The 19,796-nt window shown below is 50.2% G+C and overlaps 1 protein-coding gene across 8 annotated transcripts; it reads right to left on the bottom strand.

The window, feature by feature from the left end:
- Positions 1-2,916: 2,916 nt before the first annotated feature.
- On the bottom strand, positions 2,917-13,482 carry LOC101713445 (sialic acid-binding Ig-like lectin 8). 8 transcript variants are annotated; one of them, XM_021245914.2, is made up of 8 exons: positions 12,845-13,375; positions 12,379-12,657; positions 12,115-12,162; positions 11,076-11,333; positions 10,365-10,479; positions 9,829-9,910; positions 5,978-6,137; positions 2,920-4,546 (listed from the first exon to the last, which is right to left on the bottom strand). In XM_021245914.2, exons 1-8 carry the CDS (start codon positions 13,272-13,274, stop codon positions 4,515-4,517), a joined length of 1,404 nt encoding a protein of 467 aa, XP_021101573.2. In that variant the 5' UTR covers positions 13,275-13,375; the 3' UTR covers positions 2,920-4,514. The 8 variants fall into 8 exon arrangements, with proteins under 8 accessions (XP_021101575.2, XP_021101573.2, XP_087057064.1 ...); XM_087200936.1 differs by having other exon boundaries at positions 2,925-4,704; XM_021245916.2 differs by lacking the exon at positions 10,365-10,479 and having other exon boundaries at positions 2,917-4,546.
- Between the last annotated feature and the right edge of the window lie 6,314 nt (positions 13,483-19,796).

The raw sequence follows: 19,796 nt of genomic DNA, 5'->3' as shown, positions 1-19,796 counted from the left end.
AATTTTGTTAGGTCTCATGTAAGTGAAGTGGTTTTTCTTTAAATCTATAAATACATTGTAAAATGTTTATGGGAACTTAGTTAACTGTGTTTGTAAATGTCACGGACTTTTAAAGGGATTTTTATCTATTGACATTCATGTGGTCCACCTGTGATTATCAAAGTTTATTAGGTCTATGAACAAAAACAAGATATGTTGAACTTGAAAGCTTTAGAATAACTGGGTTTGGGGTTTATAACTCGATCTACCTAGTATTGATTTAAGAAATCAACATAAAAAAAAAAGAAATCAACATAACCACAAGAAGACCCTCTGTGTAGTTGCTTTCTCAGTCTTGAGAGTCTCCACCATGGACACCCACTCCTAGTTGTCCATCCACAAAGAGTCATGCAATGTTCCAAGTTGGGTTTGAGAAATGTGTCTTTGAGCAGTTCTGTCACTGTGAGAACATCATTAAAGGGATTTACACCAACACGGATGGCACAGCCCACTGCACACCGGGTTTACAAGGTAAGGGCCTATTGGTCCCAGAGCCAGAATGAACAAAACAGGAAATTACATCAGCCATAAAGGAAATGATGCAATCAGGAGGCAGAGTAAGCATGAGATGTGTGGTGTTCCCGCCAGCACAAGACTCTGCTTCATAGTAAAGTGTTGGTGTTGGAGGGGGGTACTGAGGATCGAACCCATAGCCTTTACACAGAGCTACATCCACAGCCCTCTTTTATTTTTAAATTTTGAGACAGTGTCTCACTAAGTTGCCCAGGCTGGCCTTTAATTTGCAATCCTCCTGCCTCAGTGTCCCGGAGTGCTGGGACAGAGCCATGTGCAATTCTTTTTTTTTTTTACTAAGTAGAAGCACACTCTAAAATAATGATTAAAAGCTCAGTGTAGTAAATACATGAGCTAGTAACATAATCATTTGGTATCATCGTCATTAAGTCTCCTGCACTGTACACTGTTGTGTGTCCTATTGTTTTATGGGACTGGTAGCAAAGTAGGCTTGTTTACCCCAGCATCATCATGAAGATGGGTAATGTGTGTTCTAGGACACCATGATGGCCACAATGTCACTAGGAGATAGGAATTTCCTAGCTCCATTACAATCTTATGGGATTGCCGTCTTCTATGTGGTTTATCATTATGAGAAATATCCTCCTGTGGCACGTGACAGTATAAAGTTTGGTTTGGATCTATAATACATGCCTTTGGCCAATGGCCCTGGGGAAGAATATTTAACGATGTGGGGAAATATTAGAAGTGATCAAAATATATTGTGAGTGGTTAAATTTTAAAAGTTGTTACAGAAAAGACACATTGCCATAATTCCACTCAAAATACTTTGAACACACTTACCCCATGGTAGTTATCCTTTTCTGAAGCAGTTCTGGAAATCCTCTTTTGTGAGTGTCCTTGGTTGGGTTGTTGTCACTGCCCCAGTGTTCTAAATCAGTTCAAAATGTTCACTTCCATGGTCATGTTGACATAAGGGAAGAGCCAGAAGTTGCCCAGTGCTAGATCTGGTGAATCAGGTGGATGAGGACACACAGTAATGGCTTTATGAGCCTGCCTTTTCAGCTGCATTTACTGTATTTTTGATCCCACCTTGTAAAGACACTCACAAACATCTAGAACTACTTCAGAGAGGGGCAAGATCCATTATAAATGTGCTTGAAGTGAAGGGGAGTATTTTGAGGGACATTAATAGCAATGTGTCTCTTTCTGTCATCCATTTTTTAATTTAAACATTCACCATATATTTTGAGTACCCCTTATACACTGTTGAGGGAAAGAGTAGCTGGTTGTAAAACAAAACACAGCACAATCACAATGGAAAGACTGGGTACAGGAGAAACAGACGAAATGGAAACGAGATGCACATTAAAGTGCTTTACATCTTGTCTTTGTTCTGCTTTTCTGCATTTCTCAGTTATCCCAACAGTGAGCCCGTGTTGTTTATTGTATGGATTACCAGGAAAAAATGATATAAACAAATATAAAAATGATATCAATATGTAGCTAACAAACTAAAGCCAGCATACAGCCATAAGGACTGACTCTCTGGCCTCTCCAGCCCGGCTGGGCAGAGACCATCTGGGAAGTGGGGAGGTGGTCACAGCAGCCTCTGGGGAGATGCAGGGTTGTGAAAGGACCAGGGGTGGATGTGAGTCTGTGGGATGATGCAGATGGAGAGGATGGAGCAGGGCTCAGTGTGTCAGGAACAGAAACAGCCCGTGCTAAGCCAGAGTGAGAAAGGAGTGCAGAACATCAAGAGAGCTGCACTTACAGCTGGGCCACAGGCATGGAAGTCGGGTCTTCTGATGCATAAGCGAATGCATCAATGATGAAGTGCACTGGGAGATGGGATGCAGTATGTGTAGCGGTAAGGGAGGCTTGGTGAGTCATAAAGACCAGTTCTCGCTGAGAGTATCTCAGTCATGCTCAGAGTTTGGTACTTTACTGTGACAATGCAGGCAGAACATAGAAGGTACTTGAGTAGAGAAGAGCAGGGTCACAACCTGGGCTTTATCAAGATCCATATAAAGGTCACATGAGGGTGGACTGGAGGCTGAGTGACACAGGAGGGTGATCTGGGACAGGATAAGGACCAGATTGGAGAGGCCAGGCTGAATCAATAAATCAACCTCCTTCTCCCAATCTCTCTGGCTAGAAATCAGAAAATGGTGTTTCTCAGATTGGAGATTTGTTGGGAATTGGCACCAGGACCTTCTGGGAGTGACACAAATGTCTACGTCCTCTATGAGGGCATTGGATACACAGGTGTACACATTTGGCAAAACTCATTGAACAGTGTGCATGCTTAAGAGCTGTGCATTTCATTGTGGGTAAATTTTGCCTCAATTAAAAAGCAAAAGATATTTTTTAATTTTGGGGGAAACAAATCAACAAATAATCTTTAGTTTAAAAAACTACTGTTAAATTAAGGAGAAGCCAGGTGTTATGGTTTAGATCTACAATGTCCCCCAAACGGCTCATGTGCTCATGGGGGGCGCTTTTGGAAGGTGATTGGATCATGGGAGTGTATACTACTTATCAGTGGATTCATCTGCTGGAGAATTCAGAGCTGAATGTGCTGTTAGGAAGTGGGGTCTGGTCACAAGAGGCAGGTCACAAGGGGTGGGACTTGCGAGGACATATCTTTCTCTTTGGCTTCTCCCTTCACTCTCTACTTCCTAGCCCCTGATGTGAGCAGTTTTCCTCCACCTGACCCTTCCACCATTCCCTTCCTACCTCGGTGCCAAGTGACTATGGGCTGAATTCCCTAAAAATTGGGAGCCAAAATAAACCTCTGCTGCTTTAAGTTGTGGATGTAGAGAATTTTGTCCCAGCGACAAGAAAGTGACTAAGACATTGATGGTATCTAATTTATACACACATTTCTCTTACACTTAATATTTCTGATATTCTCTAAGAAATCACTGCATGCCCAGAGATGTCTCTAAGTTTTCCTGCATAGAACACTCTCTAGCTACAATGCAATCTAATATGTAATCTGGAATGTTTTAGTAGCCACAACAAAAAGTAAAACGAGACAAATGAAATTACTTTTAATAGTATATTATTAGCCAAATATGCTCAAGTATCATTTTGACTTGGTGCCAATATTAAAATTATTAATGGGTGCCTTATATTCTTCTTTTGCTTACTAAATGTAGCACTTTTTAAGTCTCAGTAGCCCTGTGTGGCTAGCAGCTACCACACTGAACTCCATAGTTGTAGAAGTCTTAGTTTCCATTTTCACTTTCAGGTTTATGATTCATCTCAGACTATTTTGTGCATGTGATGGAGTCAAGGTTCATTTTTTTGTTCTACCAATACTAGCTAAAAAGTATTTTCTTTCCCAGTGGAACAAACTTAAACTCTACTGACAGCATCTATGTGGTCTATTTATAGACTCTATCCTATTCCATAACACACTGTCTTGATTTTCCTAACTTAATAGTACAGTCTGAAGAAAAAAAAAAGTCAAAGCCTTATTTTCCTACTGTGTTTTTTTTTTTTTACACTATTTTTGGGCTATTCTAGGCCCTTTACATTTCCATATAAATTTTAGAATCAACTCATCAATGTATACATATTATATATATTATATATCCTTATATATACATACACGTATATTATATATACATATATATTTATTTATTTATATGTATATGACTGGGATCACTTTAAGCCAACATAGAGAACACTGACATCTTAATAATGTTGGTCTTCCTATCCATGAACATGGTATATTTCTTGCATTCATTAGGGTCTTCTTTTCTTTCTCTCAGTAATGTTCTGTATTTTTTAGTACAGAAGTTGCATGTTTGTTTAAAAGATTATTCCTTGACATTTTGTTTTTTAGTGCTGCTGTAAATGGGCTAGGATCCAGATTAAGGGACTGTTGGTGCTTCATCCATCCTTTGATTTCTTGCCATCGAGGCTACATGTATCAAGTGATTGCTGTGCTCCATTCTTTTCCTTGTTTGGGTGACATGTGTAGGTGAATTTTAAATCATATTGTTCCATTCTCCAGATAATCCTGAGATTTGAGGGGGACACTTTTCTCATTTGCTTGGTTTGGCTCAAGAGCAGGGAGACCATGAGCTGCTGCTTCCCTCCCTCATCTCAGTACAGAGGCCACTCCTCCAGCTCCACTTCCAGATGCAGAGGCAGCTGGAGGCTCAGTGGGAAGACATTCTAGGAGGAGGGACCTCAGTATCAAGGACTGAGGTATGAATCAGCAGAGCACCCTGAAAATGGCTTAGGAAGACCAGAAGGATCAGCAGGCAGCATGGATGGAGGAGTGAGGCCATGAGGAAGCTGGAGGGGTTGTTCAGGAGCAAGGAGCCATGAGTGAATGCTAAGCACAGCAGAGAGAGCTCTGGGTGTCCAAATGATCCCCTCTGGACTACCTGCAAGATGCAGAGACCAAGGAAGACCAGAAGACCTCAAGGTTGAAGGGAGAGAGAGAGGAAAGAGAGAGAAGCAGAACATGGCCTAGATGCTGCACAGATCTGATTCACAGGCTGAGGTCACTTTTGCAAAAGCTGTGAAATAGCTATTTGTAGGCAAGTGGCATCAACACAAGATAACTGGCCATTTCCAGACAGAGGGAGAACGCCCAGCAGGACACCTCTGTTCAAAGCACAGGATCCAGATCCAACGTGTGCTCAGCCCCATCTGTGCCAGGAGCTATGGTGGGATTTTTTTCCCTGTCTTTCTCACCTTGAAGGAGGGCTTCTAATCCCTATTTTTCAGAGTGGGAAACTGAGGCACAGAGAGATGGGATTTGTCTGTCATTTACTTCATAAGAGGGTAGAATGTGGATTCAAACTAGGAGTGCTTCGAAAGCCTGTGCACTTTCACTAAAGTTATAACTTATCAACTTCTCTCACTATAGTTATAGCTTATCACCTACAGGGATTCTTTAAAGTTTCACTTTAATGGACAAATAATAATTATATATGCCTTTTGAGGCACAATATGATATTTCAATAAATTCACACCTTGAGGAATGATCAAATCAGGCTAATTAGCCTATCACCTCAAATACTTATCATTCCTTAGGCAGAACATTTAACACCTTCTCTTTACAATACATTATTGTGCTTTTTGCAACCATGTGCATGAGCCTAGAGGACATTATGTTAAATGAATTGATCCAGGCACAGAGAAACAGGAACTGCATATCTCTTTCATGTGTGAACCCTAAAAAAGTTGAACTCATAGATGTAGAGTGGTAACTATGGGAGGTTGCAGGGCCAGGTGGAGGGAGAGGGGAGATGCAGAGTAGCAGCACAGCTTCAGCATTGCTGAGGACAGGCTCTGGATGCACAGTCCACGGCTGACTCAGAGGATTCTTCCTTCTACATGACCTGACTTTTCCTCAGCCCAGAGGGGCCATGACCTCTCCAACCAGGACCAACCTCAGGGTCTTCTCACTCGTGGAACTTTATCTCCGAGTACTCACTGGTGATGCTCTGGTGCTCTTGCGGGTCCCTGGGCTTCACCCCATGGAAACTGAGGGATGCATAGTGGATCTCTTCTTCCTCCTCTGAGGAGAGGGCAGCCACAGATGGGAGAGGCTGGTGTGAGGAGCTGTCATCTGGCTGGGATTCAACCAGGGGACCCTGTGTGAGGCAGAGAGAAGGAAATCAGGGCAGGGTGGTGTGGACAGGAAGGGCAGAGTCCTGGTGGAAACCCATGAGTTCTCTCATCCACCCTCCATGTGCATTTGTGTTTCGATCTCTGTCATTTGTGCTTTCTTCAAACATTGAATGCAGAATGAGCACCTAGGCTCATTCATGACTCCATGAAGAAGATATTGGTTGTCTCCAGTTTATAGATGTGAAAACAGGGTTGAAATCAGTAAGTAGGATGCCCAAACTTCCTGGTAAATCCAGGATTGGATCCACTTCTTTCGGACTCCAATCCCAGCATTCCCCATGTGTGGGATTTTGAGCTGGGCACTGGAGATACCACGGCAGACATGGCAGACAGACGACCTGACCTCTTGCAGCCCACTTGTTAGCTGAGGTGGTGGCAATAAATTAGTACTCAGACAAGTATCTAATTGTGGATTGCAATGGCCAAGAACAGGGTGAGGGAGGCGGCGCCTTGGTTCAGACATGGCACCTGCCCTCGGAAGCTCGAAGTTTGATGGGGGGTAGGGAAGCCGACAAAGAAACTGCATCCTTCTGATAGGAAGAACGATGGCACCCAGAAGTGTCCACACCCGGGAACCTGTGGGACCTGTAAATGTGTCACCTTTCAAGGTGAGAGGGACTTATTTTGTACTCTTTTTCAAAATTAGTTGTACAGATTAATAGGTTTCATTTTGTAGATTCCTATGAGCATATAACGTTGTTTGACCATTTTCATCCTCTCATCACACCCTTTACCGCCCACCAGGGAAGAGGTTTTGCTGTATATATTTTGATCATATCCACCCCCCCATTACCTGCCCATACAGTCTCCTCCCCCTCCTTATCCTCCTCCTCTTGTCTGACAATAGTCTTCCTTCTACTTTCTTGTCATTTCTTTTAGATTCCACATATTACAGACAACACATGATGTTTATTTTTCTGAGTGACTTTGGCTTATTTCACTCAACGTGATGGTCTCCAGATTCATCTATTTTCCAGGAATAGGGATTTTAAAGATAAAGTTAAGTTAGGGACGTGGAGATAGAGAGATGATCCCAGATTATTTGGGCCAGCCCAATGTGATCATAAGGGGTCTTCACAAGTGAAAAGAGGACAGAGAGATTGGAAGATATTACACTAGTGGCTTTGCGGATGAAAGATGGGCCCCTGAGCCAAGGAAACCAGGTTTCCTCCAGAAGAGGAGAAATGAAGGAGAACGGATTCTTGCCTGGAGCCTCTGGAGTGAGCCAGCCCTACCTGCCAACTTCTTGATTTTACCTAATGGAATTCATGTCGGACTTGTGACCTCCAGAAGTGTAAGATAATGCATGTTTACTATTGTACACAGGATATCTGTGGCAAATTGTTACAGCAGCACCAGGAACCTAATACAGACTCACATAGGGTAAGGGATGGAGCCTCCCTGGCAGGCATCCCCTTCAATGATGCCCTTCCCTGCCACACCCCTTAAAAACAGAACAGCTCTATGAAATTGCTGACAACTCCTAAAAGTGTTGAACAGCTCAGGTAATGATCAAATATCTGTATCCAAAACAACATGAACTATTGCAGAGTGGTGGTTATTATCTTGTGATCTTGTGGTTGCCTAGGAGCCGTGGTTCACTGCCGCTGCCCAGAATCTCAAGAGTCCTGTATCTCATATCACTGGCCCCAGAAAAGATAAAAACTGAAAATCTGAACTGTTCTTTCTGCTGAATGCATAATGGTAAAGTTGAAAAATCCTAAGTAGAAACATCATGCAATGGGGACCATCTATACTTGAAACTCCCACTCCCTTGTCCAAATGCACACAAAACTCAACACATTCAGACCGAACATCTCTTTTTCTCCTACTCCTCTTGACCTCCAGGGTTGGCACCTCCGTTCTTCTAGCTGTGCAGCACAGTTGCCTAGGACTCACTCTTCATCCTCCCCTGTTCTTCACCCACTCTCTGCCCACAGCACTTTGCCTATGCCTTAATCTCGAGGACCACCCAGAAGCCAGCCCTGGAGCCAGCATCATTGCCTCCTGCCAGGAATGCTTCACCAGCCTCGTTCTAACCTCCCTGCCTCTGCCCTTCCTTGGCTACACAGTGTCTGCACGGTGGCCAGAGGAATCCTTGAAAGTGAAAGTAGGATATTCCCTTGTTCTGCTCAGAGTTCTGCAGCCTGCATGTTCAGACCCGATTTGTACACATTTGACTTCTCCAAACTCGTTTCCTGTGGTCAGCCCTTGTTCTCTTGCCACATGTTCCTCCTGGTTGTTCCCTCCTCTACTCACTGGTCAGCCTCCTGTTTCTGAATGTTTGCACCTGCTCCTCCCTGCACCTCTGCAGCAACCAAGTAGCCGACTCTGGACCCAGCTGCATCACAAGTAGAATGAGAGAGAATGCTTGAAAGCCATCCATCTGGCAAGGGCCCCAAACAGAATATAGACAGAACTCCTACAACTCAACAACAGAAACCACATCACCTGATTGGAAAAATAGGCAAATAACTTGGATAGAGATTCTTCCAAAAAGATATACAAATGGCCAGTAAGCATATGAAAAGATGCTCAATGTCACTAATTATTTCAAGAAATGAAAAATCAAAATCATAAACAAATATCACCTCACATTCATTAGGATGGCTGCTATTCAGAAAGTAATATGAAACAAAACAAGATGGAAGTTGGCAAGTGTGGGCGAGGATGTGGAGAAATGAGAACCCTTTTGTACCCTTGGTGGGAACATACACTGGTGTAGTCACTATGGAAAAACAGCTGAGTGTGGTGACACATGCTTATAATCCCAGCACTCTAGGAGGCTGAGTAAGAAGACTGAAAGTTCAAGCCAAGCCTGGGTGACGTGGTGAATGACCAAGTCTCCACTTTAAAATAAAAACTTAAAAATAAGGGGCTGGGAATATAGCTTATTCCTTAAATTGCGCATGTCAGGCAAGCACCTCACTCACCTGACCCTACTTCCAGCCTGGGTGGAGAGCTGGGTGATCTGAATCCCACAGCACAGTGGGGCTGTGGACTAAGCAGTTTGGCTGTATTCTTTAGGTCGGCCCTTGGGTCCGATTCAGCCCACTGCCTGTTTTTATAAATAAAGTTTTATTGGAACACAGTCATACTCATCACAGACATATGGTCTTTGGCTGTTTTCCTGCTGCAGTAGCACAGTCCAGTAGCTCCAAGAGCTGCCTGTATTGTCCACAAAGCCAAAAATAGTTACTACCCAGCCCTTTACAATGGGTGTGGGGTGGCAAACACATGTCAGATGCAGCAGAACTGTGCTGTGCTGGCTTTTGGAGGATCACGTGGGTGGGGGACAGGGGAGTTGAGGAGGTCCAAGAAAGGGGTCCTGTGTTCTCTGCAAAGATGAGGTCAAGAAGGGGAGGACACAGATGCTGCTGCTGAGGAGAAAGAAGGGACACCACACAGTGACATTTTGGCTGTGACAGGAGGGAGAACAGAGAGGAGGTGGCTCCCTGCTCCTGCGTGGCGTGGGGAACTGGGGTGGTGGGAGTTGTCTGAGATCAGCAAGATGGGGACTTGGCAGTTGGGGGCTCAATGGGCAGGAGGGGGAGGGACCTTGGGCAGTGCTTTGTGGAGCAGTCTTGAGGGCCACTGCAGAGGAGGTGTCCTGGTGGGCAGGGTGCTGGGAGTGGACACTCCTGAGTCACTCACCTGTGAGACTGAGCCGCTAGCAGCATTTGGATCCCTTGCACTCGCTGCTGGCTTCGCAGATTTCTTTCTCCAGGACCATGATCTGAGTGAAGACATCAGGGGGCCTTTCAGCCCAATGAGGGTCCCTGTTGTGGGGCAGCCCGCCACCCCCACTCTTTTCCTATTCAGGTGCTGGAGGGGTGGCTGAAGCCGGAGAGGGCAGCCTCGTCCTGGAGGCCCTGAATTAGAGGGCACACTCAGTCAGGCGTGGTGCTGATGACAGAGTCTGGAGGCTGAGGCCGGATGGCCACAAGTTTGAGACCAGCCTGGCCAATTTAGCTACTTAGTGAGGCTTTGTCTCAAATATAAAGCGGGGGGCAGGGGGGCTGGGAATGTAGCTCAGTGCAAAGGCCCGGGGTTCAATTCCCAGTACCAAAACAACAACAACAACAAAAGGCAACTAAGTCCCTGAGCTCCTGACTGCTTGCCTTGGCCTCAGTCCCTCGGGCCCTGGGCCTGCCACCTTCTGAGGGTCCCCTCTCCCAGCCAGCGCTCACATGGCCAAGATGATGCAGAAGGACAGGAAAAGCAGGGTTGTGGTTCCAGCTCCCACGAAGGCCCCCAGCGTCACTCCGGTCACTCCCCACCCTCTCTGTGGAAGCCCCTGTTTATCTGATGATGGAGGGAACTGTTTGCTGATTCACCGGGGAGAACCCCCCACACACACACTCCCCGGGGGACCCTGGACTTCTGCTTTCCTCCCGCTTTCCTGGAAAGGAGAATGGGGGAGAAAGGGCGCAGGGCAGGACTAGGGGAGGAGAGCCAGGCATGTAAATGCTGCCTGCCGTTTGCCCTTATTTAAAATCTGGTATTCTGTTCATTGTGGGATATATTTTGCAATCACTTTTCCTTTGTTGGCATCCTAATATTGTGACTATTTCACTTGATATGCTGAGGTTTCTGTTTTCATGGTAGTCCTGTTTGATTGTTGCTTTCGTTTCCTCCGTAATTCTGTGGATCCCAAAAGGATCCAGCCCCTCTCCTCCAAGAGCCACCTGCTCACCCTGCCCTTCGGCTCCCAGCCTCGCCCTGTCCCATGCCTTCGTCCTACAGGGAGAAGGCGGCAAGGCTCTGGGCGAGGGAGATTCTGGCCTCACAGCAGAGCAGGGCAGGGGCACCTCCACCTCCACCCCGCCAGGCGGCTGTGCGGGCTGCTTTCAGGGGCAGGTGTCGTCTTCCAGCCCCTCCGCAGCCCGCCGGTCACTCACCCTGCAGGGACACGCTCAGCGAGACATGCCGGGAGCCCAGAGCGTTCTGCGCTCGGCAGGTGAATTCTCCTTCACCCCTGAGATGCTCTGGGGTCAGCTCCAGTACCCCAGGGTTCGCGGGCTCGGAGGGACACAGAGTCAGGTTCCCCCAGGACCAGCTCAACCTGGCACGGGGGTGGCTGTCGACCGCACAGAGCAGGCGCAGAGCTTGGCCCTCCACGACTGGAAGGGAGGAGCCGTTCGCCAGGGCTATGGGTGCTGCGGAGAAGACGCAGAGGGCCTGAGCGACGGAGACACCGAGAGAAAGAAGGGCGCTGGAGTCCAGAGAGAGGCACAGACTCACGGACATGGACTGAAGCACAGGGAGACACGCACTTCCGCCCGTGAGGGCAGGCATGTAAGCCTGTCACAGCAGTACCGGGCCACCCGACCCTCGCTCTCGGTGACCCGGCTGTGTCTCAGACTTAGGAGCTGACACACTGACACACGCACTCGTATGGAAGTAGACACACATTTCTGTCCGAACCATGCGATCAGTGCCACGGCTGTCCACTGGCAGGAGAGGCCCGCGGAGCGCAGAGAAGCGGGCCGTGTGCGCCAGGGACCGCGGTGCCCTCTCTGACCTCAGGGGGACAGGCTAGGGTCAGCGCAGCCTGGGAGTCACGGTCACTCCTGGGACAGACTGCTGCGTTCTGAGTGCGTGTGTGCGTGCGTGCGTGTGCGTGCGTGTGTGTCTCCCTCCACCAGCACTTGGATGGAAGCTACTGGGGGAATAGAGAGAGAGAGAAGGGTGGAGGCGGATCCAGCGGAGGGGCGAGGAGGGGCCTGGAGAGTTCAATTCCGCTGCGTGCGAGTCGCCCCATCCTTGCGGGGCCGAGGGGTCTGTGCAGGAGTCTGAGGGAGGGAGAGGCCGGTGGGGCCGTGGGTGGGGAGGAGCCACTGGGTTCCCCAACAAGGGGTCTCTGACCAGGCCGCCTCCAGGGTGCGCAGGCCCCGTCCCCGCCCCCCCCGCCCGCCCCGGAGGCCCCGCCCGCCGCACCTGCGCCTGCTCCGGGGGCCACCGTTACCGTCAGGTTCCGCGGAGCGTCTGGGGCAAGAGACAAGGCAGGGCCGTCGGTGGCCGTGGCGAGGCGGGATCATCGGCCCTCGCCCCAGGGGCTGCAGAGGCGGGAGGGGGGAGGCTGCGCCCTCCGGCCCCTGCCCCAGCCCCGAGATTCCAGGACCGGCGCCCAGCCCGGACCCAGCCCCTCTCCCGCCCCGGAGCCCTCTCCGTCCCCAGCCCGCCTTCCGGCCCAGCTCTCACAGGAGATGTTGAGCTGCACGGTCGTCCTCGTGGTCACACTGGCCGCGGGCAGAGTCACCTGACAGCTGAGGGCGGTGCCGTGGTCCTGGGGCCGCGGGGTGAGGGTGAGCACGGGGGAGCTCGTGACCGCGGGGTCCAGGTGGGACACAGAGGCGCCCGCCCAGGAGAAGATGGGGGGCGTCCCCCGCTCGCAGGCCCAGGGCACAGAGCAGGTCAGGTTGCTGGGGCGGCCGGGCTGCAGGGTCCCCGGGATGAGGATGCCGGGGATGTGGGTCAGGGCTGGGAGGAGAGGGGACCCCAGGATCAGGACGGAGGCTCTGAGGTGGCCTTGAGGGAAGCCCAGGCCTGGCCCCTGCTCCCCGGAGCCCTAAAACTTAACCCCTAAACCCTCCCAGGGGCGGGTCCATCCCAGCTCTGCCCGCAGCCCTGTCTTTCCCTCTGGCTGCTACTGCAGCCCGGGCCCTACCTGTCACACGCACAGAGACCGGGTATGCTATGTAACTGTATCGTTTCCATCCTCTCTCCATCCGAAAGACGAATGACCCTTCGTCCTTCTTCAGGGCGTCTCTGATGTCCAGGGAGCAGTTGTTGGCTCGCGGATCCCCAGTGAGGTGGAATCGGCCCTTGGTTTCCTTCTCCACCGGTTGACTTGGATCATTTGTGGCCACCACAACAGTCTGTCTTGTAAACCCAGCCTTTTCCCGGAACCAGTAGCCGTGAGCCGCGTCCAACTCAGTCTGGTCTTCATAGGGGTGGGTGAACTCACAGGGCACATGGACACACAGGCCCTCCTGCACCGTTACCGGGCTCTGCACCTTCAAGGAGTAAGCCTCTCCCCACACCCCCTCCTGCACCCAGAGCAGCAGCAGCACAGGCAGCAGCAGCAGCAGCAGCATGTCGATCTGGAGCTGCGGGTCCACCCAGGGGAGTCTGCTCCTCCTCCAGCCTCTACTCTGAGGAACCCAGAGCTGCAGGACCTGCAGGAGGCCCCACAGGAAGAAGGGGTGAGGTCAGCATGGGGGCCTCCTCCTGGGAGGAGTTTCAGACCTGCCAGCGCCAGGGCCTAGGCAGCCCTTGGAGATCAGCCACCCACCACCCAAGTCTGCTCCTGGGATCCTGGAGCCAGAGGGGCGAGAGATTCTCCCCAGTTCACCCCATGCAGGGACCAACCCCATCTCCTCCCTCCCTGCTGATATCTTTCCCCTTGGGTGACATTTTCTGCAGTGTGAAAATGGGTCGCCTCTGACCAGACCCCCAAGTCACCCCTGAGGCCATCGACATTTGCGGAGTCTGGGGTGGGACCCAGGGACAGGATGGATGGAGAGGCCCAGTCACGTGAGCCACAGTCTCCCCTCCCCTGCTCAGCAGCCACAGTGGACACACCCTCCTTGCACAGTGAGGTCAGCACAGCAGACCTGGACTCTGTCCCCAAGGGGCCACCACCCCAAGGGGAGACCATGAATCTCCCAGCATCCAGAGCTCTCAGGAGCCTCAGTGTGGGGTGCACAGGTGGGGCAGAGGGTTGGTCTCACCCAGGTTGGACGGTCAGTCTCAGGAAGGCTGAGAAGGGGAGGCACTGGGGTGGTGTGGGTGAGCATGCTGAGTGTTAAAACATAATGAGGACCCAGAGGGGAACCTGGTTCACAAGCGGCCTGAGGAAGTGAGGTGGTCATTACAGAACAGCGGGGACTTGGTAGGGAAGAAAGTCAAGAGGAAACAGGCATATTTTGAAAGGGGTAAACTTCTCTCTTTGTTCTGGAAAGCTGAACTTCATGCTGGGGATGGAACTCAGGGTTCCATGGTTTATATCTAGATGTCCTCAAAGGCCTCATGTGCTCATAGGTGGGGCTTTTGGAGGTGATTGGGTTTTGGGGCCATGATACTCATCAGTGGACTAATCCATGGATTATAGTTAAATGTGATGGTGGGAGGTGAAGCCTGGTTGGAGGAGATGGGTCTCTGGGGCATGGCCTGGAAGTCTATCTCCCTCCCTCCTCCACTGATAGCTCTCTGCTTCCTGTTTACCCTGCCATGGACTGTTTCTCCTCTGTGATTCCCATCTGCCATGCTGCATGCCTTGGAGCCAGCCAACTACAGCTAGAAATCTCTACAAAGGGTGAGTGAAAATAAACCTTTCCTTCTCTGAGCTGTGAGTTTCAGGTATTTTGTCCCATCAACAAGAAAGCAAGACACAGGGAGGGCCTTGCACATGTGACACAACCACTGCACCATGGAGCTACACACTCAGCCCACCAAGATGGATCTCCTCATCACTGTTGTGTCTCACTAACCCACCGCCTCATTACCCCAGAGCATGCTGGGTCTGCCCTGAGGAATCTGGGTAAACAGGAGACATGGAACCAGGAGTCCCAGCTTGGAGTGTCCAACATCAGAGAAAGCCAGGATTTTGTGTGAGAAGAAACACACACCTCAATTCAACAGGAAGATTATTTTTAACTGTTTGGTGGGGAGTGGGAGGAAGTGGTGGAAGCTCTGGGAGGTAGAGCCTTCATCAGTTACTCTCAGTATTTCTTGGAACTTTGTACAATGGGGGGTGAGAATATACAACATGCAGATGAAAGTGCCCCTGGAAAGAACACAGTGATTTCCAGCAAAATGATTCCCCTCCATGAAATAGACTTCCATGAGTGCTCCAGGACCACCCAGCTGTTCTGCTTTCCTATTGCTATAACCTGCTCCCTCCTGAAGAAGCCCCTAGACTTGCTTCAGTGCTGATTGTTGCCTTGCTTGTCCTGGCAGTTTTATCACCTGAGCTAACTCCTTGAATACTAGAGTCTGAACATGTTGGACTAAAGACTTTATATGTGGAAGAGTAGTCTGGTTCCTTTTATTCAATGTCATGGATCTTTCCATTCTATACCATTCCCTTCCCAGAACCATTTCTCATAGCCATGAGGAGAGGTTGTGAAGTTTTCATCAACTGTGATAATTGAGCAGGGGAGGTACAGGGGTTGTGCAGGCATAGCTGGCCCTCTCCGAACACATGCATGAACACACACACATGCACATGCACACCCACTTCTTGCATGTCAGCTGGTATCCCACCCTGCCACCCTCCTGAGCCCCTCAACCTGCCCAGGCACTCTCCCACCCAGGAGCAGTTACAACATCCCAGTGCTTAGCCCGGTTGGGTCATGGCCCATCTGCTTCCTATGGCCTCCAATTTGTAAAGAGGAGGAGACAATGGCAAGGAGAGATCCGGGGAAGCCACAGAGAATCCAAACAGAAAAGAGGAACTTAGGGCTATAAGTCAAAAGAGCTGGGAGGCCTTCTACATCCATTTCCCCAACTTTCAGAAGATACTGCTGAGGGCCAGAGTAGTCTGAATATTTGTATCTTTCCAAAATTCATAAGCTGAAGTCCAAATCACCAAGGTGATGGTAACAGGAGATAGGGTCCTCTGGTTGGTAATTTAGCCATGGGGGAAGAGCCCTTAGGACTATGATTAGCGCTTTTATAAAAGAGACCCCAGAGAGCTCGTCTGCCCTTGCCACCGTAGGAGGACACAACAAGAAGTCGTGATCTCTACGAAACCAGACGCTGACCCGCTGGTGCCTTGAGTTTGGACTTCCCAGACTCCAGAACTGTCAGAAATAAATGTCTCTTGTTTTGTGCCACCCTGTTTATGGTATCTTGCTAGAGCTGCTGAAACAAACTAAGATAGCAAAATAAACTGCCCCGGTCACACAAGTGTCCTGTCTTTGTGTCACTGTCTGCCCGTGGAGCCACCTCATCAATCTTTGTCTACCCAGAACTAACTGAGCTGGGAGGGAAGAATTGTCAAGTCTGTCCCAAGGAATGGTGGGAGAAATCATTCATTCACTCATTCACTCACTCATTAGCAGCCAGGTAGTGCCCATTCGGGCTGTGCCTTGCAGTTTCTAGCAAAGGTAAAAGGAACAGGTCCAGTGGTTTCCTTGAAAGAGAGCAGCATGGGTCTGGAAACAGTCACTGGGTAATCCCAGTGTCACAGGGTAGGCGGCCGAGATGGCAGGGCACAGACCAGGGATGGGTGGGGACCTCACAGTCCTGGAGTGGACCGGGAGCTCTCAGTGGAGAATGGGCAGAGTGGACATGGCGGGACTTTCAGGCAGTCATGAGGAACTGAATTACAAAGCGACTCTGAGACAAAGGACAGAGCTGGGCTCTATGCTACTGCATTCCCAGCACCTCTCACTCTCCCACGGTGGCAGATCCTCAGCCACCCCCCCAATTCTGTGCTCTGTGTGTGCTCCACTCCACTGTGCCCAGCAGACGTCAGGGCACTGACCATGGCCTGCTCCCTCCACTCAGGCTGGGCTCTGGCTCCAGGGATCCCTGGGCAGGAGGACAGCACTGTTTCAGGTTTCATGGGCACAGCTCTGTGCAGGAGCCAGATCATAAAGACTGGGCCCGCGGTCTGGCATCTGAGGGTCAACATGTCAGGTGCGCTACAGAGCCACAAGGTCCACCTGGAAGGAGGCACTCAGGATGCAGCAGATCTTACTCCCACTTCTGTCCAACCTCAGGAGTGTCCTGGGACAACACCAAGCTGTTGTCCGGGTCACTGGGCTGTTGCTGCCCATTCCAAGGGCAAGCAAGGTGGAGACTGTGCTGTTACTCTGCCTACCTGTTCCCATTGCCTCCTCCGCCCATTCCTGACCAGGAAGGGAAAGCACCCCCCATCAGACCAAGGAGTCAGCGGTTATGTCACACCAGTGAGGCGAGTACACGACGCAGCAGGGATCTGCGAAAGCCGCCGTAGCCCCGGGCCCTGCTGACCCTCGGTCTTGTGACTTATTTAACTTCTTTCTCTTGTGGCCACCTCTAACCCAGAAACGTACAGGGACAGGAATCTGGAAGTGCAGCTCCAGCCTGGCTGTGGATAGAACCCAGAGCTTCACAGGGTCCTCACAGAAGACTCGGAATTGCCATTTAAAATAATCCTTGTAATACAGAAGGTAGCAAAGTTGGTTAGACAAGTGGACTTCCGATTTTGCCTTCTCCCTATTAGCTGGGGCCTGTGTGGGTCACTGTTTCAGTCCTGCATTGCTGCACGTCAGAGCACCCCAAACTCACTTCACTGCATCGCAACCTGCTGCAAACCAGCTGGGCACCAGCCAGGGGGCTTTACTGCTACCTTTGCCCTGGGCTTTTCCAGGTAGTTGCACTGAGATGGTGGCCTTCACTGGGCTGCACGTGTGACATCTGCTGGGCACAAAGGAGGGCAGTTGGGGTCAGTCAGTAAGAGCAGGGGCTGCTGGGTTGTGGTACAAGGACTGGCGGCCCAGGTGGTCACAGGTGGCCCTGAGTGAAATGTACAGTGACCTGCAAATCACCCAGGAAAATGACATTCCTAATCTTTCTCCCTTACTAAGACGCTGTCCTACAGTCCTGTGCCCTGTCACCTAGGGTCATCTGTCTATTCACAGGAGTTCTGTCTCCTCAGGGTAAGGGGCAGGATAAGGCTCATCTCAGCACTCACCATGCCCAGTGCCTGTGTGTGTGTGTGTGTGATGTGTGACAAAGACTATACATATATTATTTCTGGTGCTATAACAAACAACCGGAGGCTGGTAATTTACAATGAGTAGAAGTGTATTTGGCTCACAGCTGTGGAGGATGGGAGGTCAAAGAGCGTGACTCAGCATCTGCTGGACACTGGTGAGGTCCTTCTGCTGCAGTGTAACAGCAAAAGCCATCACATGATGAGTCAGAGCCAGCATCCAGCTGGGGTCTCTGCTCCTCTCCTTGTAAACCCCCTAATGCCATGGCAGGGCCTGGAGCCCACAGCCCCATCCATTCCTAATTCCCTCCCAAGGTCACCACCTCCAACAACTTTAGGGGTTAAGTTTCCAACACATAGGTTTTTGAGGAAAACCCTAAAATCACAGCACTTGAGTTCTGTTTCTCTGGGGAAAGCAGACTAACATAGACAGTAATGAAACAGCACCAGCAAAGTCTCCTGGGCTGTGTTCCGACTCTCTCCGTGAGGACAGGAGCCCCTGACGCTGAGAGCCTGAGAGGCCAGACACATCGTGCTCTGTAGGTCCACACTGCCGTCCTGGGTGCACAGAAGGGGCAGCTGCAGTGGAGTCGGGGACCCAGCAGGAGCTGGACTGCTTAGCATCGCTGTGGTCATGGATGGGGATTCCTGTCCCCGGGCACAGGAGGGCCCTCATTCACATTTGTGACCCTGGGAGCCCTGGGCTTCGCTCTGCCCACCCTAAGTGACCATCTGAAAGCACAGATTTATGGGAGAAAGAGAGTGAAGCTGATGTGCAGCAGGAACTAAGGTGTGAGTTACAAGACAGTGGGTGTCAACAAGGTGACATTGGAGTGGAGGGAAACAAGTCCCTAAGGTTGGTCCCTCATGGCAGGGCTGGGCTTGGGACAGGGGAACAGGACTGGGAGGTGCACAGATGGTCGCCAGCAGTGTGAGTCCAGGCAAGTCTCCCTCCGAGTCTCTGGAGTGGAGAAGCAGCGATCTCGCTGAGGCCTCGCAGCCCTGCGCCTCTGGCCACCGCCAGGGCCTGCAGAACCAACAGGTCTCGGATCCAGGTTGGCCCCTTTAATTCTAACTAGGTAGGGCAGGAGATCTCAGCCCCCCCTTAGGACTTGGGGACCTATGGTAGGGCCCCCTGAAGTGGGGTTGTCCTGCTCACCCGGTGTAGTAGATCCAGGCGAGGCCTAGGTGAGGAGGAAGCCTGCTCCCACGAGGATCCCTCTGATCAGGGTGAGGACCAGGGGCCAGGAGCACTAAACTTTCTAGAACTAAAATCAGCAGAGCTTTACTTCCAATTGTAATTTTTCAGTGATCCACTCACTCATTTTCCCCTCAACAGCAACTCAGCCAACTTCCGCCTGATAAAAGTCACACAGCTGGGCATGGTGGTGCATGCCTCTAATTGCAGCAGTTGGGAGGCTGAGACAGGAGGATCACCATGATCAAGGCCAGCCTGGGCTACATAGTGAGGCTCTGTTTCAACAAAATTTCACACAAGAATCTCACTTTCCTGGAGATCATGTCCTTTGAGGAATGTGGAGGAGTTGTGAAAGGTAGAGTTTGGCTTCTGTTAGAAGGGGGAGTGCAATGGATTCATAGCCCCCCACCAGGGGCTGTATTTATCTTCCCTGTCACAGTCTTCTCCTTTTTAACTTCCTCAAACACACCATGCAGAGAGGATGCACGGAATTGTGAAATCAGAGTATTGGGTTCCTCTGTTTACCACATGCTCTGTCTTCTGATTGGGAACTGCACAGATGTTGGCACTTTTATATGCAATGTGTCCATCACAAATGAAAGAATCTTCACCCTGGCAAAATGAATTTTATGAAAGAAATTTAAGGCTTCCCACATCATAGAGAAGACTGGAAAGGTTTGTTGGGAAGGACAGTCCTCTGTGAGTGTCTTGTGC

Source organism: Heterocephalus glaber, unplaced genomic scaffold, assembly GCF_053883595.1.
Source record: "Heterocephalus glaber isolate CG9 unplaced genomic scaffold, H.glaber_assembly_v1.0 deba00001745, whole genome shotgun sequence".
In the NCBI taxonomy this organism is placed as follows: domain Eukaryota; kingdom Metazoa; phylum Chordata; class Mammalia; order Rodentia; family Bathyergidae; genus Heterocephalus; species Heterocephalus glaber.
The sequence above is the reverse complement of the archived record's forward strand: the minus strand, read 5'-3'. Positions and strand labels throughout refer to the sequence as shown.

Bases quoted from the DNA above. Each gene is read 5' to 3' on its own strand.
- LOC101713445 (XM_087200935.1), bottom strand. From the start codon at position 13,274: ATGCTGCTGCTGCTGCTGCTGCCTGTGCTGCTGCTGCTCTGGGTGCAG. The intron at 12,658-12,844 runs GTAGGGCCCGGG...CTCTCCTCCCAG, and splicing joins GGTCTCTGTGCGTGTGACAG to CCCTGACCCACATCCCCGGC. The intron at 10,480-11,075 runs GTGAGTGACCGG...CTCCATCATCAG, and splicing joins GCTGAGCGTGTCCCTGCAGG to ATAAACAGGGGCTTCCACAG.